This window comes from Eschrichtius robustus, chromosome 11 (assembly GCF_028021215.1).
Source record: "Eschrichtius robustus isolate mEscRob2 chromosome 11, mEscRob2.pri, whole genome shotgun sequence".
Lineage (NCBI taxonomy): Eukaryota > Metazoa > Chordata > Mammalia > Artiodactyla > Eschrichtiidae > Eschrichtius > Eschrichtius robustus.
In genome coordinates this window covers 23453204-23478110 of record NC_090834.1, presented here as the reverse complement: position 1 = coordinate 23478110, position 24907 = coordinate 23453204, and the positions used below count along the sequence as shown (strand labels likewise).

The window sequence follows — 24907 nt, the reverse complement described above, 5'->3', positions numbered from 1 at the left end:
TAACTTGCTTAGTGTTCTGCTTATTTAAATCACAGTTTACTTAATGCTTTTGTGTTAATTGGCCCAATTGGACAACACAGAGGATAAAAACTTATCATTTCAGTTTCACTCACGTGTATAGTCTTATCATACACTTTTTTTTAATATATATAAATTTACTTATTTATTTATTTATTTATCTTTGGCTCCGTTGGGTCTTCATTGCCATGCACGTGCTTTTTCTAGTTCCTGCGCTTCTTAAATGTGCTTTTTGTTTTCTTGTGATAGTCACTGCACCAAGCACCTTCAACCATCCTATCTTAGACTTTCTTTGTAATCACTGCTGTGGACATGATGTTTTATGACCTTATGAAATGAAAACTCTATCTTGTTAAAAACAAAAACAAGCAAATAACAACAACAAAAGCACCTCAACTAGCTGCTTATATAAGCATTTTGTTTCCTAACTCTAGAACCCCTCTGTTTCTATACAGTCTCTGTACTGGCAAAAAAGCAAAAACAAACAAAAATCGCCTTGTTAATTCCCTTGCTAGCAAGGTAATACAGTTTAGCACATGTTCAAGAGAAAACTGTCTAAGAAACTTTGTTTCTTCTAGTTACTTTCAAAGCTGTGATAGTAACGCTCTGTTCTTTAAGAGTTTCATTTTCGGTGGTGTGATTACATTATAGGCATTATCTTGTAGGGCTGATTATTCAGCAGTGTTAGATGAGGAAAAAAATGTGCTGAAGTCTGAGTAGAAAGTCTCAAAAGAGAAAGATTAATGCGAGAAAAGACGCTTCTAATTGACCAAGCAGGTGCTTTTTTTTTTTTTTTTTTTTAATGCTTGGATGTACTTCGGAAAGAGGTACAAGCTTTGAAGGGCCAGAACTGCAACAGAAGAAATGATTTCATTAAAACCGTGATTTTACATTAAAAGAAATTCCCGTATTCTCTGACACTGTATTTCAGGTTCCATTGCCCTGGGAAAGAGCCCACGTTTAAGGCGGGTCTGAGGCGTGCCAGAAGAGTCTCCTCCCTCCACCTTCTTCCTCCTTTCTCCCAAGGGCTAGGCACCCTCCTCTCCCAGGCGGCTGTTGGATCCGGACAAGCAGCGGGGAGTTCTGCTACCCAAAGCTTTCCACATTCCTGGCTGGCTGCTTCGGCTGCTGAAGGGCTGCCTTCTATCGGGAAAAGAAAGGGACCTCAAACCTTTCAGATAACGTCCTCTCCTAGGAAATTATTGAGCACAGGTAAGAAATATCATTACTCGTTATTTAGAAACCCAGGCATGGCAATTAGAGGTAAATAAATAAGCTAGAAAAGCGATTGAGAGGTAACTTCTCTGACATCACCATGACGGGCGACTAGTCAGTAACAACATAAGGAACATAGCATAGTCAGAGGAAAATCTTTTTCTCTCTTTTAGCCAACCTTGGAGAGTATCACTTCAGAGGAAATGTTCTCAAACTTCTTGGTCTCGTGACCTCTTTATACTCCTAAAAATTATTGAGGATCCTGAAGAATTTTTGTTTCTCTAGGTGTTTTACTGTAGTACTGTCATTTGCTGTATTAGAAATTAAAGCTGAGAAATGTAAAAAATAGTGACCTATTAATTTATTTTAAGATAACAATAAGCACATAACATGTTAGCATAAATAACATTTTAAATTACGGATAACTATATATTCCAAAAAAACTACTATGAAGAGTGACATTGTTTTTATTTTTACAAATCTCTGTAATATCTGGCTTAGTAGAAGACAGCTGCATTCTCATCTGCTTCTGCATTCAGTTTATGCAATATCACTCAAAATGTAGCCCCTGGTAAACTTTATTGTACACTCATGAGAAAATGAGAGTGAAAATGACAAATTACATCTTAGAATTATTATGAAAATCGCTTTGACCTCGTAAACCCCTGAGAATCACTGCTTTAGAGTGTTAAAATAAATAAGCTTCTATTTAAAGGGAGTCTCAACTCTGAATCACTTATTTTAAAAGCAAACAAAAAAATTGCAAAAGGTTGATAATCTTGATGGAATCTGCATCAGCACCCTTAGGCTGGCCTACGTTGGGCAATATTATAGCATTCCCCAGGAGAATTTTATTTCACATGAAGGAAGGGCTGAGTAAATATCTCCATTTGAAAGTATAAATAACAAAAATTAGGACACTCTTAAACTCTTCTTTTTGCCTATATCTAGCTATTTCAAGTTCTATTAAATCTTTCTTCAAAATATCTTTTTAAATCTGGCTTGTCCATAATATCCCTACATGAATATTATGAATTCTTACATGAATTCTTATAGTTTCATAGCCTGTCTCTAATCTTTTTTCATAATACCCTTGCCAGCTCAGTAATCTGCTTTCCTATTGCCTGTGAGATTAAATACAAACACTTCTATGTGAGTTCCCAAGCCCTCCATAATCTAACCCCACCCTACCTTGTGTTTACTGAAAGACAGCAGAATTGTTCCACTACAGTAAAAAAATATCTCCTTTCAGTCCACCCCCCACCATAATTTTGTGTTAATTATCACATAAATGCTCTTCCATGTTCTCCTCCATCTATTCAGTCAAGCAATCAGTATTAAATTCAATTCTCCTTTTCCCACAAGGCCATTCCAGCAGTTCTATTTTGGCTTCTTGCTTTGAGTCTGTATTTAGCAATTGATTATATACACCTTTTATCTTTAACTATTTACCTAAATTTTTACCTGAGTCTTCTTCCACCCCCACCTCTACCACGCCCACATACTTACCTTCGTAAGATGGCAAAATTTTGAAGGACGAAATGACTTATAGAACTGAAAATTTAGATTTTGATCTTGTTGCTGTAGAGATGATTTCCTGCCTGATTTTAGTGAATTAATTAGGTAACATGCTTCCTCATTTCATCCCATACCTATTCCACAGAATTAGAATTCCACAGCAAAGATAAACATAATCATTATTGCTTTTCAAGTTCAAGACATTTTTACTTTTAATCTAATAGTATGCTTTTAAACTCCCAGTGGCTTAGCAAAGCTGGTTATATAATAAATATTCCGTCAATATGTGTTGTTTTAGAATTATGAGGAAGTGGTTACTAGGGCATTTGCCGCATATAAATAGTTCTCTCTTTGCAGCCTTAACTAGAATCTAGAATTACAGAATGCTGGAGCTGGAAAAAAACTTAAATATTGACCATGCAACTCTCTCTTGTCTAAATGAGGAAACTGAGACCCTCAGAATTAAATGACTTGCCCCAGAAAAGATTGGAACACATGTGGTTTAATCTCCATCATGATTTTCTACTGTTCACTAGCCTCTGGCTAGTTTCCAAGGCTTGTATAACTGAAACTTTTTGTTGTTGCAAAGAATCAATTATCGCTGCTTACTCCTGGGAGGATCTATCTGGGGTGGTTTATAACTCTTTTTTTTTCAAGTCAATAATCTCAGAATCTTAGATGAAATATTCAAAACATTTTTATCCAATGGGGACTATAATTTTCACAGATTAGAGTTAAGAAAGCAAAGGAACATGGATGAGAAAGGAAAAGAGGAAAATTAGGGGAGAGGAGAGGAAGAGGAACACAATACTTGTAATCATAAATGTATTGAGATCTAACAAAAAGAGTGCTAAGAACATAAAGAATTCAAAATAAACACTCACATGAAATAAAAGAGAAAGTAAAGAAACTACTAGGAAAAGAAAGAAGAGGAAGAATATTAGAGAAATTATTCTATTTTTAAAAATCTGTTTTCAGACTTCCCTCATATTCTTTCCCTTTCTCACTGGCTTTCAGATGGAGTTTAAGTTTTAAGACAGAAAAAAATTCCTGCCATTCCCTTTACACACTGTTGTCATGGCGACAAGGCTTATCATAGCAAACATTTATTTAACATTTATTGAGCTCCTACTCTGTATAAGCTCTTTCCAGGTGTTAAAGATTGAAAAAACAGAAGACAACTCATTGTTTTAGAGAAACTCAGATGGAAGTCGGGCACACCTATTTGTAATCTTAATTAAGGGTAATAAGAGGTATTTTAGAAGCATGAATGCGGGGAGGGGGATGTGGGCACTGAGGAGAGAATGATTAGCTAGGAATGGAGGAGTCAGGGAAGTTTTCCTAGAGGACATGTTTGAGCTGTGACTTTAAAGGATAAAGGGTGAAGAAGGGTTTGGCAGGCACAAAAGGGAGGGGAAGTTCTGGCCTAGCAGGGGGAATAAATGGGTACAGCATGGAGTGAGTGAGAATCGGAAAGCAAGAAAACCAAGTAGAGGAATATTAAATAGAAAATACCAGAAGTGACAAGGCCTAGATTTAAAATAGTGCTGGTGGAGATGGAGAGGAGATACCAAATTCTAGACACATTTCTGCGTTATAATCTACAGTATTTTTGAGACAGGAGAAGGTTAGACAAAAGAGTTGAGAAGGACTCCCAGGTTTCAGTTTGGGACAGGTTATTTGGACATACTTTAGAAAGTAATTCATTAGTATATCTTACAGTTGGAACTGTGGATCTGGAGCCAGAAATTGAAATTTGCAAGTTATATATCCCCCAGTAACCGCCACCCTCTCTCTTTACTTTATAGCTAAACTTCCTGAAAGAATAGTTTATATTCACTGTCTTTACTTTTCTTTTTCATCCCATTCTGTCCTAGATCTTTGTCCACCTGCCTTGCGTTCCTCCACTTTCCCTAAACTGTTCTACTGATAGCAAAACTTCCTAATTGCCAAATTCAATGAACAAGTTTAAGCTTGTATCTAAATTATGGACTGCAGCTTCAGACTCCAAGCAGCTCCTTCTTGAAGTTCCTTTGTTTTTTGACTTCTGTGATATCTCTTAGATTTGCAAAACTGAACTATTTTCCACTCAAGCCTGTCTTTCATTCTCTGTTTTTTTAATGAGGTAACCACTCAACAAATTGCCCAAGCCAGAAACTTTGAAGTCATCCTCAGTTCCTCCTTCTTCCATTTGACCCACAACCAGTCAGCTAAAAAATCCTGCTGTTTAAGCTCTCTTGAATCATCCCCACAGCCACTGCCTTAGTTTGTAGCCTCATCAACTCTTAACTGTTAAAATTGCTTCTGCGGTTGTTTTCTGGCCTCTGTCCAACTTTATCCCATCAAATCCATTCTCTACAGCTGCCAGAGTGAGGTTTTTTTTTGTTTGTTTGTTTGTTTGTTTTTTCCAGAGTGAGGTTTTTGAAACATAAATTTGACCATGTCTTTCTCCTACTGAAAGTAAGTCAGTACTTTCAGAAAAAAAGTTCAAACTCTTTAGCCTACTTAAACAAGGACTTTATAATCTGACTCTCCTTTACAAGCTTTTGGCAAACAACTACACTGCAAGTTACATTTTATCTGAATTGAACTAGGCAGAATGAAACTAATTTAATATAAAAATAATAGTCTCACTTTATAGGCAAAATGAAATATGTGAGCTCCAAATTAAATAGTTTATCTAGAATGACAATTTCAAAGCTGGTAGGCCAAGTGAGTTGTGAACTGTTGACACTATTGCCACATGGAAGTGTCTTGTATACCTGGTAGAAATATCTGCTTTCATGTCAGTATAATGTAAGCTCAGCTATTCTTTAAATATCTCAGAAGTTCTTGAGACATAATAGCTTATTGTGGTATTATTTTTTAACATTTATTACTATTATAATTTTAGATATTTTTTCATTTATTCATTCATTCAGCAAACATTTATCAGATGTCTGCTATGTACCAGGCACCATTCTAGGTACTTGGAATACAAAACTGAACCTAACAGAGGTTCTTTCTCTTATGGAACTTACATTCTAGCAGGGGAAAAATAATAAAGTAATGAAGAATGTGCTAACCATGTTAAAATATTTGAGGCCAGATTTTGATGAAATTGTCAAGAAGGTATAATTTTTCTTTGGGAATCTCAGCCATTTATTTTCAATATCCCCACCCCCACCCCTGCCATGATGCCCTTTCATCAAGGCACTTAGATATTCCAAAAGCTCATTCTTTCTCTCTTTTGTTTTTTTATTTAAACAATATCTATAGAGAACCCTGTGGTTCTCTCCACAGGGTTCTCTATAGATATTGTTTAAATTAAAATATAAAACAAATTTAAAATAAATTTAAAACCATACATATGTGTGTATATATATATATATATATATATATATATATACATATATATGCTTATATATTATATATGAACTGAATCTAGATAAAACTCTTAAATAGCCACCAAATAGAGAGTTGGTTCAAGATGGTGCCCTCAGAAGATCTTGAACTCACCTCCTGCCACAGACAGCAGATCTACAGCTACATATGGATCATTCCCTCTGAAAAAGACCTAAAAACTAGCTGAAACCTCCTCCAAAAAAAAAAAAAAAGAGCCACATCCAGATGGGTAGGAGAGGGAGAGACATGGTCTCACCAAAAACCACACCTATGGTGCAGCAACCCACAATCAGGATTGTTATCACAAAACAGAGCTACTAGCTGAGGAGTGAGAGGTCAGTGCCCCACATCAGGCACCATAGCCCTTGGGAACTGCACCAAACAGATGAGCCCCCAATACATCTGGCTTTGAAAATCAATAGAGTTTACATCCAGGAGAACCATAAGGCTGTAGGAAACAGAGATTCCACACTTAAAGGGCTTGTGTGCTGACTCACTCACCACAGGACCCATCACAAAGTAGCAGTCTGAAAAGCACCCAGACCATATGTGAAGGAGATTCATTTGCTAATCTTAAAGCATCTGAGGGAGATGCGGGAGCCTTCTGGGACTCTCTCCACCTGGATGGAGGCATTGGCAGACGCTATTTTTGCATTTTCCCTCTATCTTGCTAGCACCGGCACTGGTGGGTGCTATCTTTGCACTCTCCCTTTAACCTGCTAATACCACTGGGCACACCACACCCCCGCACTGCTCTTGTGGCCCTGCCAAGGTGAGGCAGGTGTGCACAGCCCACATGAGGGATGCTCCTCCAGCTCCTAGCTCTGGTGGCTGGAGGGATTGCATTTCTGAGTCCCATGAATCTGAAACAATCAGGGAGTTCTCCGAAGGCTACCACCCTCAGGGTACTGCACAGACAGCAGACTGTACCTCCAGTCTCCCTGTGAAAAAGGACTGATGACTTGTCCTGGAGCTTCAGCCTGAAGGGCACACTTCAGGTTTACCACTCATCTAGAGGCTATAGAAGTGCTCTCAAGGAACACAGGCTGGGGGAACCATCTCTGCACTCTCTTTCGCCTTTGCTACAGTTCACCAGCACCTACCAGAAAGGAGCTCACACACTCTACCGGAGCCCCGATTTTTGCAACTGTAGTCAAAGAGACACCTTCAGATGACCAGGTCTGGAGGCTAGCAGAGCTCACAATTGCAGTCCCACAGGGCAATATATATTTGCATATCTTAAAAGCTGCTGCCTGAAGGTCTGGCTTCTAATCAACCTGAAACTAGGGGCTGACTGAGGTCTCCCCCTCTGGAATACTCACAGGTCTTGGCACACCCTCAGCACTTGGGACCTATCAAGAATAAATCAGGCTGCATAGACAATCACAAAGGTTGAGTGACAACCAAGAACTAGGGCAAGGTTAAACAGTAAGTTTCATCTCTATACAAGGCCATTCCTTCAAGACTAGGAGAGATAGCTGTTTTGCCTAATACATAAAAACAAACACAGAGAGTCAAGGAAAATGAGGAATGAGAAGATTATGTTCCAAAGGAATTAATAAGATAAAACCCCAGAAGAAAATCTTAATGCAAAGGAGATAACTAACTTACCTGATAAAGATTGTAAAGTAATGGTCATAAAGATGCTCATTGAACTCAGGAGAAGAATGGATAAACACAGTAAGAACTTCAACAAAGAGATAGGATAAATAAGAAAGTACCAAACAGAAGTCACAGAGCTGAAGAATACAACAACTGAACTGAAAAATACACTAGAGGGGTTCAACAGCAGACTAGATGAAGCAAAGAAAGAATCAGTGATCTGGAATACGAGGCAGTGGAACTCACCCTAACACAGCAAAAAGAAAAACAAATTTTAAAAAGTGAAGATAGCTTAAGGGACCAATGGGACAAACATCAAGCAGAATTGCATTCACATTACTGGGTTCTCAGAAGGAGAAGAGAGAAAAGGGGGCAGAAAACTTACTTGAAGAAATAATAGCTGAAAACTACCCTCACCTGGGGAATGAATCAGACATCCAGATCCAGGAAGTCCAGGGAGTTCCAAAAAAAGATGAATCTAAAGACACCAAGGCACATTATAATTAAAATATCAAAAATTAAAGAGGGAATCTTGAAAGCAGCAAGAGAAAAACATTTGTTATATCCAAAGAAGCCCCATAAGAGTATCAGCAGATTTCTCAGCAGAATCCTTGCAGGCCGGAAAAGAGTGGCATGATATATTCAAAGTGCTGAAAGAAAGAAACTTCCAACCAAGAATACTCTACCTGGAAAGGCTATCATTCAGAACTGGAAAAAAGATAAAGCGCTTTGCAAATAAACAAAAGCTAAAGGAGGTCATCCCCACTAAACCAGCCTTACAAGAAATGTTAAAGGGACTTCTTTAAGCTGAAAAGAAAGTGCACTAATTAGGAACAAGAAACATATGAAAGTAAAAATCTCACTGATAAAGGTAAATATATAATAAAGGTAGTAGATTAATAACATTAGTATAAAGATTAAAAGACAAAAGTAATAAAAAAATAACTACACAATAACTAGTTAAGGGATACAGAAAGTAAAAAGATGTAAAATATGACATCAAAACATAAAGCGTTTGGGGAGGAAGTAAAAATGTAGTTTTATAATGCATTCAGTCTTAACTTCTCATCAACTTAAAATATACTCTTTTATATATAAACTGTTACATGTGGCCCTCATGGTAAACACCAAGCAAAAACCTGTAGTAGATACATACCAAAAAAATGAGCAAGGAATCTAAGCATAACCCTATAGATAGTCATCAAACAATAAGAGAAGAAAGAAAAGAAGAAACAAAGAGGAATGATAAAACAAAGAGAAATGAAAACTATTAACAAAATGGCAACAAGTACATACCTATCAATAATTACTTTAAATGTAAAGGAACTAAATTCTCCAATCAAAAGACAGAGAGTGGCTGAATGGATAAAAATATAAGAACCATCTATATGCTGCCTACAAGAGACTCATTTCAGATGTAAGTACACATACAGATTAAAAGTGAAGGGATGGGAAAAGATATTTCATGAAAATGGAAACCAAAAGAAAGCTGGAGTAGCTATATTTATATCAGACAAAATAGACTTTAAAACGAAGACTGTAATAAAAGACAAGGATGATCATTACACAATGATAAAGTGGTCAACCCGGCCAGAAGATATAACATTTATAAAGATCTATGCACGCAAAATAGGAGCACCTAAATATATAAATCAAATATTAATGGTCTTAAAGGGAGAAATTAACAGTAAAACAGTAAGAGTAAGGGATTTTAATATCTCACTTACATCAATGGATAGATCATCCACACAGAAAATCAATAAGGAAATATCTTTAAATGGCACATTAGTCCAATAGACGTAATAGATATATACAGAACATTCCAGCCAAAAGCAGCAGAATACACATTCTTCTCAAGTGCACTCTAGTTCATGTGGAACATTCTCCAAGATAGACAATATGTTAGGCCACAAAACAAGTCTCATAAATTTAAAATGAAAATCATATCAAGCATCTTTTCTCACCACAATGGTTTGAAACTAGAAATCAATTATTAAGAAAACTGGAAAGATCACAAATATGTGGAGATTAAACAACATGCTACTGAACAACCAATGGGTCAATGAACAAATCAAAAGAGAAATTAAAAAATTATCTTGAGACAAGTGAAAATGGAAAATTAACATGCCAAAACTTATGGGATGCACAAAAGCAGTTCTAAGAGGGAAGTTTATAGTGATACAGGCCTACCTCAAGGAACAAGAAAAATCTCAAGTGAACAATCTAACTTTATACCTAAAGGAAATTAAAAAAGAACAAATTAAGCCCAAAGTCAGTAGAAGGAAGGAAATAATAAAAATCAGAGCTGAAACAAATGAAATACAAACTAAAATGACAATAGAAAAGATCAAGGAAACTAGGATCTGGTTCTTTGAAAAGATAAACAAAATTGACAAACCTTTAAGTAGACAAGAGGAAAAGACAAAGAGCTCAAACAAAAAAGATCAGAAATGAAGGAGGAGAAATTACAACTGATTCAAAGAAATACAGAGTATCATAAAAAACTACTATAAACAATTATACAGCAACTAATCAGACAACCTAAAAGAAATGGATAATTTCTAGAAACACACAGTCTTCCAAGACTGAATTGAATCAGTTATCAAAAAACTTCCAACAAAAAATTTCCAGGACAGGAGTCTTCACTAATGAATTCTACCAAACATTCAAAGAAGATTAATACCAATCCTTTTCAAACTCTTCCAAAAAACTGAAGAGAAGTGAATGCTCCCAAACTCATTTTACAAGGCTAGCTTTACCTTGATACCAAAATCAGACAAGGAAACCACAAAAAAAGAAAATTACGGACTAACATCCCTCATGAATATAGATGAAAAGTCCTCAACAAAATATTAGTAAACTGAATTCAACAGTACATTAGCAGGATCATACACCATGATCAAGTGGGATTTATTCCAGGAATGCAAAGATGGTTAAACATCCACAAGTCAATGTGATACACTAGATTAACAAAATAAAGGATAAAAATCATATGATCATCTCAATAAATTTAAAAAAGTCTTTGACAAAATTCAACACCCATTCATAATAAAAACCCTCAACAAAGTGGGTATAGAGAGAGTGTACCTCAACATAATAAAGGCCATGTATGACAAGCCCACAGCTAACATCATACTCAACAGCAAAAAGCTGAAACCTTTTTGTTTAAGATCAGGAACAAGACAAGAATACCGCCTATTGCCAGTTTTATTCAACACAGTATGGGAATTCCTAGCTAGGGCAATTCATTAGGAAAAAGAAATAAAAGACATCCAAATTGGAAAGGAAGAAGTAGAACTGTCACTATTTGCAGAAAACATGATTTTATATATAGAAAACCCTAAGACTCCAAAAAAGAAAACCTGTTAGAATAAATGAATACAGTAAAACTGCAGAGTACAATATCAATATACAAACATCTGTTGCATTTTTATACACTAACAACAAAGTATAAGAAAGAGAAATTAAGAAAACAATCCCATTTACAATTGCATCAAAAAGAATAAAATATCTAGGAATAAATTTAACCAAGGAGGTGAAAGATCTGTATGCTGAAAACTATAAGACATTGATGAAAGAAACTGAAGAAGACACAAATAAATAGAAAGATATTCCATGCTCACGAATTGGAAGAATTAATATGATTAAAATGTCCGTATTACCCAAAGCAATATACATATTCAATGCAATCCCTATCAAAACTTCAATGGCATTTTTCACAGACATAGAACAATAAATCCTAAAATTTGTATGGAACCACAAGAGATTCCAAATAACCAAAGCAATCTTGAGAAAGAAGAACAAAGTTGGAGGCATTACACTCCCTGATTTCAAACTATATTACAAAGCTATATTAATCAAAACAGTATGGTATTAGCACAAAAACAAACACATAGATCAATGGAACAAAACAGAGAGCCCAGAAATAAACCCACACATATATGACCAATTAATCTATGAAAAAGGAGGCAAGAATATATAATGGGAAAGGACAGTCTCTTCAATAAATTGTATTGGGAAAACTGGACAGCCACATGCAGAAGAATGAAACTGGCCAACTATTTTACACCATACAGAAAAATTAACTCAAAGTGGATTAAAGACTTGAATGTAAGACCAGAAACCATAAAACTCTGAGAAGAAAACATAGGCAGACATCTCCTTGACATCAGTCTAGCAATATATATATATATTTGGCTCTGACTCCAAAGGCAATGGCAACCAAAGCAAAACTAAACAAATGAGACTATATCAAACAAAAAAGCTTCTGCACAATGAAGAAACCATCAACAAAATAAAAAGGCAGCCTACTGAATGGGAGAAGATATTTGCAAATCATATCCAATAAGGGATTAATATTCAAAATATATAAAGAACTCACACAACTCAATAACAACAACAACCACAAAAAACCTGACTTTAAAATTGGTCAGAAGGGGCTTCCCTGGTGGCATAGTGGTTAAGAATCCACCTGCCAATGCAGGGGACACAGGTTCGAGCCCTGGTCTGAGAAGATCCCACATGCCACGGAGCAACTAAGCCCATGCACCACAACTACTGAGCCTGCACTCTAGAGCCCGTGAGCCACAACTACTGAGCCCACATGCCACGACTACTGAAGCCCACGCACATAGATCCCGTGCTCCACAACAAGAGAAGCCACTGCTATGAGAAGCCCGTAGCCCCCACTCGCCACAACTGGAGAAAGCCCACGTGCAGCAACAAAGATCCAACGCAGCCAAAAATAAATAAATAAAATTTTTAAAAATATTTTTTAAAATGGTCGGAAGATCTGAATAGACATTTTTTCCAAAGAAGACATACAGATAGCCAACATGTACATAAAAAAGATGCTCAACATCACTAACCATCAGAGAAATGCAAATCAAAACCACAATCACTTATCATCTCACATCTGTCAGAATGGCTATTATCAAAAGAACAAGAAATGACAAGTGTTGGCGAAGATGTGGAAAAAAGGGAACTCTTGTGCACTGTTGATGGAAATGTAAATCTGTGCAGACACTATGGAAGACAGTATGGAATCTCCTCAAAAAATTAAAAATAGAACTACCATATGATTTAGCAATTCTACTTCTGCGTATTTATCTGAAGAAAACAAAAAACACTAATTCAAAAAGATGTATTCACCCCTGTGTTCATTGCAGGATTATTCACAATAGCCCAAATATGGAAACAACGTAAGTGTCCATCAATGGATGAATGGATAAAGAAGATATGGTATACATAATGGACTACCATTCATAAAAATAATGAAATCTTGCAACAACATGAATGCACCTTGAAAGTGTTATGCTAAGTGAAACCAATCAGACAGAGAGATAAATACTACATGATTTCACTTATATGTGGAATCTAAAAAACAAAACAAATGAACAAACAAAACAAAATAAAATAGAGCTCATAGAAAACAGATTAGTGGTCAACAGAGGGGAGGGGGATGGGGCGGGCAAAATGAGTAAAGGGGATCAAGAGGTACAAACTTCAAGTTATAAAATAAGTTATGGGATGTAAAGTACAGCATGTAGACTATAGTCAATAATATTGTATTGCAAATTTGAAAGTTACTAATAAGTTGTCTTAGAAGTTCTCATCACAATAAAAAAAAAAGATTTTTGTAACTGTACAGTGACAGATGGTAACTAGATTTATTGTGGTGATCATTTCACAATGTATACGAATTTTCCATAATAAAAAGTATAAAAAAAAAACAAAAAATAGCCATCAACATTTATTTTGTGTTAGCTTAATTTGGATTAAATGTTTTCAACTGGGTTTTAATTTCCTGCTTCCTCTGTATACGTTTGGCCTCAGCAAACTATGCTAGAAAACATTTGAGTCATTTCTCAACCTCTAAGTATAGACGTATGAACACCCCCATATATACCAATTGACAACTGTGACCCAACCACCTTCCTTGGAGCACCAACCATAAAACTGTCCTCAGAAAACCAAGGGACTTCTGAACTCTAGAGTAGAATTTCTTAATCATTTCTGTGGCATGGACCCTCATGGACAATCTGGTGAAGTCTGTGGACCCCTTCTCAGAATCATGCTTTTATATGCATAAAATTAAATACTTAGAATGAGAAAGGAAACCCTTTGTAATTAAAGGGTTATCAAAAAAATTTTAACAAATTTTGATAAGGTATATATGTGCATCTTTATTAACACATTAACAACAAGATGTCCTGTTGGGACTAATAACTTCCATATATTTCAAAGTAGTAATGAGTTTAAACCATATTTCAAGATCTCTGCAACAATTACAATACAGTAAGAAATATGTATGTCTATTAATGATAGTCACAGGTACTGTGAATAATAGTGTGGTTTGTTTCCTACACCATAATGGAAGGAACTGTTAAATTTCAGTTAGAAGTTGGTGAAAAGGGCTTCCCTGGTGGCGCACTGGGTGGGAATCTGCCTGCCAATGCAGGGGACACGGGTTTGATCCCTGGCCCGGGAAGATTCCCACATGCCGCGGAGCAACTGGGCCCGTGTGCCACGACTACTGAGCCTGCGCTCTAGAGCCCGTGCTCTGCAACAAGAGAGGCCATGGCAATGAGAAGCCTGCACACCACTCGCTGCAACTGGAGAAAGCCTGCGCACAGAACAAAGACCCAACACAGCCAAAAATAAAAACAAATAAATCAATAAATTTATTTTTAAAAAAAAAAAGAGGTTGGTGAAAATAATTGTGTAATTTTTTCCCCATCCAAGTTCACAGATTTCCCAGATTTAGAACCCCTGCTCCATAAACAAAGGTCTGGAAGGATACACGCCATATTGGAGTGGGGTTGGGTGGGGTGGCACAAAGGAGAAGAGCAAAAAGAATTTTTAACATTTTCAAATCCTATATTATTTGATGTTTTACAGGAAGATTGTATTCATGTATTACTTGTGCAAAAAGCATAGTATAGTCCAGACTCCAGATCAAAAGCTGCTATTGCTCAGAGAGAAAGAGAGCCATCAGATGCCAGAGCCCTTCAGCCTCCTCCCACCTAGCCCCCACTCCCAGTCAGAAACACCATTTTTATCATTGCCACACCTTTAGCACTTTGACAATGAAGTCACAATCTTCAGTATCTCACTCACAGGATCCCATTTGTTGTAAGACAGAGATAGAACCAGCCCCTACTTAAAGGACAGGATTAGGTATGTTTCTGGCATCCTATATTTATTCTGATAATATATGTATATTTCCACCAAAATACTGGAACAATAATTCAGTTCAATAATGGACCACTTATCCACCCTTTATAACATTGTTTAATGAGAAAATGCTTTCTAGATTCCAAATATCTAATGGTTTGCAAAAGAACATTTGAAGTTGTACATTCATAAACTGAAGACTCCTGGCATTTATTAAATGTCCAGAGTGTTCATCAGCATGCTGGATTTCTGAAATTGGAGGTAGAACAAGGCAGTAAGTGGTAAAAGATTCCTTTTGTGTAAAAGGAGCAATCACTACCTTTTAACAGATGACTCTTTGCTTTCATTAGGAATAAAGATGGCTGCTGAACCAGAAGACAATTGCATCAGCTTTGTAGAAATGAAATTTATTAACAGTACACTTTACTTTGTAGGTAAGTTCAAAACCGTAGACCAAATACAGGGTTTAGATAAATGTATTCAACTAGAAAAGATGTTGTAAGGTGAACTATTAAGTGACTTGTTTTTTGTCACCAAATTCCATTGTAACACTAACAACACACTTCTCTGGAAAAAAAAAAAAATATTGGGTCTCTAGAAATTAACCATAACATGTCCAAGGTCCCAGCACCTTGTCCTGCCACATGTCCTGGCACTTAGTTAGTAATAGCCCACTCACAAGGTGGCTGCAGGTGCACATCATGAAAATCCCACAAAATTGGATATACAATTTCCCAAAGCAACCTGGCAAATTATGTAAGAGATACATATCTGAAATCTAGAGTTCTGTGAGTTATACCATTTTATGTAAATACATTTGACAAATAAAAACAGATTCTTATTATTAAGCTTCCTTGGGCAGTTTGGTTTCATTTGAAAGCTTCATAGAAAGCTCTTAGGTGACTTTCCATTGAAGCAATAAATTTAAGAGTAAAATCTATCATTTTATAAAATTTCTTTTTGGCTACAAATTTAAATTTATAAACCCTAGATTTAGGTTTTATATCTAACATACCTGAGATCACACTAAGTCTAATTAGCTTCATTTTATGGGACCTTTTGGATGATTATATTATATTTTTATGGGGCCAACAAAAACCATCACCAGTAAGATAGGGGTTAAAGAATGCAGAGGGGCAGAAAAGAGTAATAAAAGAGAAGGGTGAGAGGAAATTGAGTAGAAATATAGAATTTAACATATTTTGTTTCTCTTTTTTCCCCTTTAGCTGAAAATGATGGTAAAGTATAAATTTATTTCTCTTTCTTTGTAAAAATAAATAGCTACTTGAGTAAGCATCCCACCAGCACATCCATATCACCATTCTCAGCTGAAAAACTGGTACCGATCTATTTGAGAAGCTAATATTCCCTCAGAGGAATGTGGACTCAATAGCACTGCCTTGGAATAAAGATGACTATAAGGGAATTTCTAAGAAAATACACTTCTTTACATCATAGGAAATTCTCAGCTGTTAGAATCTACAAAATAGACCTTGCCAATTACATAGATCCTGAGATTAGCAGAAAGTCATGGATTCTCTGGAGTACATAGGAAAAGGGGTTGAAGCATGAGAATTGTTGTCCAAAATCAGGAACATCTTCCTTCTTTAACCTTCCCTCTCAGAAGTGCTCTGAAAAGAAGCCTGGGAGGCTCCCAGGGTTCAGAGAATTCTGGAAGTAGAGGAGATGGGGGAAAGTAGAGCAAACAGAACTATTAGGTTGAGTCATTCTCTTCCTAGGTAGATGTACCCATTCCTTGTCCTGTTGGCATTCAGGGAGGGTCATACGCATATAAAGCCTATGATCCTCTAACGCAGGGGTCCCCAACCCCTGGGCCGTGGACCAGTACCAGTACCGGTTCACGGCCTGTTAGGAACCCAGCCGCACAGCAGGAGGTGAGCAGAGGGTGAGGGAGCGAAGCATCACCTGCTGCTCTCCATCACTCGCATTACCGCCTGAACCATCCCACCACCCAAACCACGGCCCCAGTCCATGGAAAAATTGTCTTTCAGAAACCGGTCCCTGGTGCCAAAAAGGTTGGGGACCGCTGCTCTCATGGACCCCCAGATTATTAAAGGTCATTAGTTTCTCATACTTTTCCTTAAAAAGCACTTTCTCCATTCTTAAGGTGATCCTTACTGGACTGGAAATATACAACAGGAACTTTTGAAAAATACTATTCCTTCCAGTTTCTTTTCCAGACTTATTGAAATGTCATTGTCATATAGCTCCTCATGTTTCTTAAAATTTGCCCTACTCCCATTTATTTGATTCAATAAATATTGGCATCTGTATCTCTGGCACTATGTTAGGCCCTACAATACAATTGTGAGCAAAACACAGTTCCTATAGGGAGAAGCAGGCACATTAGGGAGGCAAATGGAATGTGGTATGTTAAGTGTTATGAAGGCACAGATGCTATGGGAGCACATAGAAGGGCACCTAATTTAGTCCAGTAGACTCTGGGAGGGCATTTTGAAAGAGGAACAGAATTGAAGAGTAAATAGGGGTTAGCCAAGAGAAGGTATTCTATGCAGAGAGAAGAACACATGCAAAGATCAAGATATGAAAGAAAGCATGGTATGTATGAGGAATTAAGAGTAATTCAGAATGGGAGTAGAGTAAGAGTAGGAAAATGATGAGAGAAGAATGATAAATAGGGTGCAGATCAAGAAGGTTCTGTTATTCCAAGATATGGAATTTGGACCTTATCTTTGGGGTAATGGGGATTCATTAAGCACAATATGTATGATCTAGAATACAGATTAGTTTGCTGTAACAAAGAGATCCAAAAATACAGTAACTGAATAAGATAGAAAATATTTCTCTCAAATACGAATCCAAGTAGGCAGTTCAGTATTAGTATGGCTGGATGCAGCCTGATGATGTTGGAATCTAAAGTTTCTTCTGTCTTCTTCTATTCCATCTTTCCTAGTTGTTGAAATCATTACATACTTGAAAATCATCATTACACTTCCTGGGTCCACATCCCAGCTAGCAAGAAGGTGTTCAAAATAAGAGGAAGACAGGCCCACTCCTTTTAAAAGCTCTATTTAGAAGCTGTAAACATCAAATCCACTCATACTCCATTGACTAGAATTTAGTCATATGGCACCAACTGCAAGGAAAATATGGAAAATATAATCTTTATTCTGGGTGGCAGTGTCATTCATTAAAATTCAAAGATAACATGATCGTATCTCTGAATGTTAACTTTAATTAAAATTGAATTTTAATTCCTTCTGGCTTCCATATAAAGAATTACTGTGGGGGCAAAAAAAGAGGGGAGGGGAATGCCAACTAAGAAGCTATTATTGTAGTCCCTATAAGAAATGATGGCAACATGAATTAAGGTAGGCACAGTGGGGTGCCATTGAAGAGCTGTGAATGGATTTTAGAAAAACTTGGAAGAATCAACAGGACATGGATTTGGAAGGGGATGGAAAGAAAGACAGAAAAGCTGATGCCTATGTTTTTTCACGTAGGCAATTTGTACCATTCAGTGAAATAAGAAACGCAAGAGGAAGAGCAGGGTAGAGAGGTTTGCAGGGCAAAGAGGAAGATAGATGATGAATTTATTGATGATGAATGATGATATCTGTGGGACATCCTAATGGAGATGTCCAGTAGATTCTTGGACATGTGGTTCTAAACTCAGGAGAAAATTTGGGGCTGGATATACGGATGTGGGAGACATATATACAATAGAAATTACATCTGAAGCTATAAGAATAACATGACAAATCAGAGGAAATGTGTAGCGTGAGGAAGTAAAAGCCAAGGACTAAACTCTGAGGAGTACCTACATTTAAAGGATTCAGTAGAAAGAGAAGCTAATAAAGAACAGAGCAACCAAAGAGGAAGAAGCAAAACAGAGAATGCCACAGAATCCCAGGAGGGCCTTTCAAGACAGAGATAATAGGCACTGTGTTGAATTTTGTAGCCTTGAAAACCAAGCGCCAGAAAGTATCTATTACATTTAGCAACAGGGATTTTGGTGATCTCGGTGAAAGCAATTTGATGGAGAAATGGAGCCAGTGAGGAGAAGCTTGCAATGAGTAGAAGGGTGGATGGAAAGTAAGGAAATGATACATACAATTCTTGCCAGAAGCTTGGCTATTAAAAGGAGGAGGGAAACAATACTAGCTATAAAGTGGGATTCTGTTGATGGAGGTGTTTTCAATCTCAAAATAAAAAGCCTTATGTTTTCCTGATTATAAAAATAATTTGTTTATTATAAATAACTCAGGCAATGAAGATAAGAAAATGAGAAACTAAAATATGAAAAAACCCCAAAATATTCATTGCTATCATTTTGATGTTATATATATGTAAAATACTATACCTAAGCTTCTTTTTCTAGTTTAATACACATGGACATCTTTCCATCTTTCCATGGCAATGAATAATTACAATTATATTAAATTCATGATAATTCATAGTAAGGGCATATCAACATTTACTTGATCAATTCCCAATTGATGGACATTTAAGTTGTTTCCAGTTTGTTTTTATTATTAAAGTGTTCCCAGAAGCATTCTTGTAGAGAAATATTTACACATTTCTCTAATGTTTCCTTAGGATAAAATCCAGGAAGTAGAATTGCTGAGTTGATGGAAGAGAGGGAATAATTGATAAATCAAGGTTTCATTGAAAGTACATGCAGAGCACAAATGGGGTTAACCTTAGGTAGCAGAAGAGGCACCTTTTTCACATTTCCCTTGGGACAAGAGGGTAGAGAAAATAACAGGTGATGCCATAGTTAAGTTTGTAAGTGGAGTAGCAGGAAATCATTTGCTGAAAGTGAAAGCAGAGGTGATGATGCAGAGATCCTGAGGAAAATGAAGAAGGCTTGGAATTGAAGCTATGGACTATGGAAGAGAATGCTGAACTGGAAAAGAAGTACTGACAATCGATGTGTTCGTTATGGCACCAATTTGCACATTTGTATGATTGTTTACCAGCAGCACACTCAGCAACCAGGTTTAGAGTTTTGTAGTAGAAAGACAAATGAGTTTGGGATTTAAGATACTGGCAAAAGGGTAGATAAAATGATGAACCATGAGGTCCAGGCTGCATAGAGAAGAAAGGGAAGACAGGGAGAGGTTATAGGAAGAAAATGTAAGAATCAGGAAGCCTCAGTAAAGTGGAAGAAAAGTATAAAAAAACTAAAAGGATAGGAGATTGTGGTCAAGGGTAGGATATTTGAATTTAAGATTTCAATAGTAGAGTGGTTCTGAGTGATAACAAGAATCAAGGTATGCCCCTGGAAGTGGGTTAAAAAACACTGTGCAACTTTACCTTAGCTTCTATAACAGAAGATTGTGATTGTTATTGAAAATTGGAATATATAATATGCCTATTTGTAAATTTAGAAAAAAAAGATTATTTTTTAAATGAGATTTCATGTGCATTGTAGAAGACCTGGAATCAGATTACTTTGGCAAGCTTGAACCTAAGTTCTCAGTCATACGAAATTTGAACGACCAAGTTCTCTTCATTAACCAGGGAAGTCAACCCGTCTTTGAGGATATGCCTGATTCTGACTGTTCAGGTATTTTTTTATATACATTTGTAAACATGGAAATGACAAGCTACTACTTCCCATTCCATTTACTGCCTACATTTTCTGTGATAGACCTAATGCTTACATGAAAAGTCATGGTAGTAATAATTTCACTTACAAGAAACTTTATAGGGTATCCATAATTTTTAGTTGGGCTGAAAAATTGATACAATAAAGATAGTGCTGGGGTCATGATCTTTGAGCCTACATTTGGATCACCATCCCTTCACTGTAACTGCATTAACTGTATATGCTCTCCATTGAGTTGGATCCTTAATACCTGCTGGTTATAGCTGAAATTGCTGATAACATTTTCAGAAGTCAAAATTAAATATAAATATACAAGCACTTCAAGTAAGTCTGTCTTCCACCAGAAATTTAGAGTGCCTTAGAAAATGAATAACTTTACTGTGCCTTCCAAGGAATGAATTTCAAATATCAGAGTTTAGGCAGAGTTGAAAAAGTGAATGATGCACTCTTGAAAAATGCTGAATTTTTACCTAAACAGATAGAGCTTTAATATTCTATTTGGCGTTTAAAAGCTAAAGACAATCTTTTAGAATTCAGAATATCTCTAAAACACTTTAAAAGTTGCTGCATTTGTATTATAATACATATTTAAATGTGTTTTAAAGAATATGTGTGTCACTGTGTATAGTCTCCTTCTGCTACATGGCTGAATCTCAGAGTGTGGGATTGGTAATGGGCCTATTAAGGATTGTCCTTTGGCTAATTTCCCTAAATGCTTATGTGCAAAAATTCTTCTAACTAGTGTTCTCATTTGTGAATGTTTATTTTAGATAATGCACCCCAGACCATATTTATCATATGTATGTATAAAGACAGCCTCACTAGAGGTCTGGCAGTAACCATCTCTGTGCACTGTAAGAAAATTTCTACTCTCTCCTGTAAGAACAAAATTATTTCCTTTAAGGTAAGACTTAATTTGTTTTAGTTATATTTATGTGCAAAATTAGAAAACCAAAATATCCCCAGTCCAACCTTTTATCTAGAATAAGAATAGCAAGAAGTAGAGAACCATTAAAATAGACAGTTACTAAAAACTGTCAAGCTCTTTAACCTACTATAGTAACATCATGGTTTTTCTGAGCCTGCCACAGGGAGGAAGGGGATCAACACTTGTTTCATAACCTAGGTCTTCTGAATAATCAATCTATAGATAAATAATAATACAGAATATATATATATATAAATTATCATGTTTAAGAACTGCATGTGACTTTCCAGAATAAGTCTTGCTACACAGAATGAAGTTAATCGTTCTTCTGTAAACCCTCTACTTTGTAAATTATGATGATAATATTTTAATCCCTAATTGTTTTGTTCCTACTTCTTAGCCTAAGTCGTAGCTACAACCTTCAGCTTTCAGTTGATGTATGTTATTTTTAATGTTAATCTAAGTGAACAAAATTAATAGGATCTGTTGTAAAAGCAATGGTATAATGTATCTCAAAGCCAGGTATAAATTATTTCTGACCACTGCTTTTTTCTCTATCCTCCATCATTATTTTTCTCTTTTTTTCCCATTATTATTAGATAAACAACCATTAACTATAGATATGGGTTGACCCAGAAAACTTTCCTCCCAATGAGAGCAGGCAGGGTATGCTCACAAATTGGCAGTGTTTCAAAGGTGAATCCCATGTCTTGAAGACTTTCTGAGTGGGGATTTGCCAATAAAGAACCGCAATAAAGATCACCCAGTTCCCACTGAAAGTTAGAGTATGACTTTCGTAGACATGCCAAGGGGCAACTTGGGAGGGAGGAAAAAGCCACTCGAAAATATAATGCAGATAAGATCAGTGTGTCTGTAACAAATAGAGCCTCCAAACAAATCCCTTAGCCATCCCCTTCCAAGCAGAGTACCACCCCTTCAGGTGACAATTTGGAGTCCCTGCTCCCTGAACTGACAGCTAGGAAGCTCAGTTATTGTAATGGCGTTAGAAGCCTGGAGGTGGACAGGCAGGGTGGAGAGGATTAAGCATGTTGTTACTTAGCAACAAAATCAGAAGGGAAAGAGGGAGATGGCCAAGCTCAAGCCATGTGGGATAGAGGAAAACTAATTCAGCTGCAGAGACAGAGTCAGAAACTGGGAAAATATATAAGTGGATTCTTATTGAGAGACTGGGGAGAGTGTCAAGAAGATGGGAAAAGTGCTTGGCAAATAATAGAATGGGAGAACTAATTTATCCTCTCATTAATTCAAGACTCACACTTGTTGATACAGGACAAAGATCAAGAGTTATGGCTATAAATTCCATAATCGATTGAGAAGTTTGGGGGAAAAAAAAAAGGTTCTTTCAGGCATCTAAGGAGGATTCTGGGATGCTATTTTGGGTCTGAAGGTCTCTCTGTCAGTCCTTAGGATCATGAAGATCTTTGCTACCAGAGGGTCAAAATTAAGTTCAAATTTTCTACTGGTTCTGGGATTAACATGGAAAGAACCTGAGGTGGTCCTCACATTTTCTAGTCCATCCTGAAAGTAGGCATGTTGCAAAACTAGGAAAAGTGCAGGCAGTACTGTCAGTTAGGTGGATTAGCAGGATTCTGGTTAGCAGGATTATAGTTTCAAGTGATCTAGCCATTCTTAGGAAATCCCTACTCTGCAGCTGAGATATAGGAATCACCATCTGGCCTCCCAGGGCAAGGTCCAGCCAAGAGACAGACTACTTCCAGGATAGAAACTCAGGACTACTATGGAACTGGAATGCTTGGCAGGGAAGCACCAAAAGCTGCTAACTAAGCCCTAGAACAAGTAATGGGTCTATTTATAGCCAGTTTCAGTTCTAGGCTCCACTGAAGGAAGCAGCTGAGATTACTGCCACTTCCTGCCTCTCTCACAGTTGGTTCACAAACTGGAGCTACCCTAGGCCGATGGGTGGGGGTCATCAGTGTCTTTAGCTGTGAATGGCTGGAGAAGACAGGAACTGATATTAGCCTAAAAAGGTTGTGGTCTTTGCTGGAACTTTACTTCATCTTAAGCAAATATGGACTCCACTTAATGGGAGAGGAGAGAAGGAAATCATCTTATGGGTATATTGGGAAAAACTAGAGGCCTGGACCTGAATGTGCATTCCATAGTGTGAAAAGCCAAAGTGGACAAGAAGAATGGAAGGTTAGAAATTAAGAGGGAAAGGAGATCAGTATTCCTATAATCAGAGATTGTTTTCCTTAACTCTTGAGAATATAAACCTCTTTAGTTCTGTGTAGTAATATATTTCAAAATAAACTGCACATATTCATATTGGTCATGTCCTAAAAAAATTAAGTAATTTTTTTTCTCTATAGGAAATGAGTCCTCCTGATAATATTGATGATGAAGGAAATGACATCATATTCTTTCAGAGAAGTGTTCCAGGACATGATGATAAGATACAATTTGAGTCTTCATTGTACAAAGGATACTTTCTAGCCTGTAAAAAAGAGAACGACCTTTTCAAACTCATTTTGAAAAAAAAGGATGAAAATGGAGATAAATCTGTAATGTTCACTGTTCAAAACAAGAACTAGATATTAAAATTGCATAGTTTGAACTTTCTGAGTTTTTGTGTTTCAAAAGGGTTATGAGTTCGAACCTACAATTATAATGATGAAATAAAATGAATAATGATCTCAAAAAATACTACTGAGAAATGAATAATAAGCTTTCATGAAATTGAATTGACTTCCTCTTGTCCAGGTGAATTAAATATTTGTATAATGTAAAAAGAATGCATAGTTTGAAAACACATTCTACAGTGTTAATGGGAAAACAGATTATATTCAATAGAAGTGTTTTGAATATTTTGGGTTATTGGTCCTAATGATGAATAAAACTGATATTTGAATTTTCTAGTTTTTAAGAAAATAATTAAAACCTTAAAGATTTTAAGCTATAAACAGTGATTCACCATGTAGTCTTAATCTATTACCTCATCCTTTGCCTTTACTTTTTGTTTGAAAAACTATTCCAACCTCTCTCCCAATATACTTCACAGAGATGTTGTGAGAAATCATATGATTTTCTGGAAATTGCTTTCAATTACTATAAAGTTGCAGAGAAAGATTATGTGTAAAGCAAAATTACATAAGCATTTGTGTGAGGGAATAAATAAGGAAGAGTATTTCAGTTCAAGAATTAATGCTTTGACTCAAGTTATGAATAAAAGGTATCATAGTTACTGGAAATTTTTTTTAAAAACCTTCAAGATTTTATAAAGAGGCCACTTCACTTGACTAATTTTTGCATTTCTTCCAAAGTCAGGATATCTTTAAAAGTCAGATTGCTCCTGAATCCGGCAACATATGAAAAGGATTATACACTCTGATCAAGTACCATTCAATCCAGGAATGCAAAGATGGTTTAATATTCTAAAATCAATTAATATACCATATTAATAGAATAAAGGATAAAAACCCACAATCATC

General features: G+C 36.4%; 1 protein-coding gene across 1 annotated transcript; it reads left to right on the top strand.

Moving 5' to 3' along the window:
- The first annotated feature begins 1051 nt into the window (after positions 1-1051).
- Positions 1052-24016, top strand: IL18 (interleukin 18). The gene is made up of 6 exons (XM_068555250.1): positions 1052-1230; positions 15264-15347; positions 16140-16151; positions 20333-20467; positions 21280-21413; positions 23789-24016. Exons 2-6 carry the CDS (start codon positions 15272-15274, stop codon positions 24008-24010), a joined length of 579 nt encoding a protein of 192 aa, XP_068411351.1. The 5' UTR covers positions 1052-1230; positions 15264-15271; the 3' UTR covers positions 24011-24016.
- Positions 24017-24907: the final 891 nt, after the last annotated feature.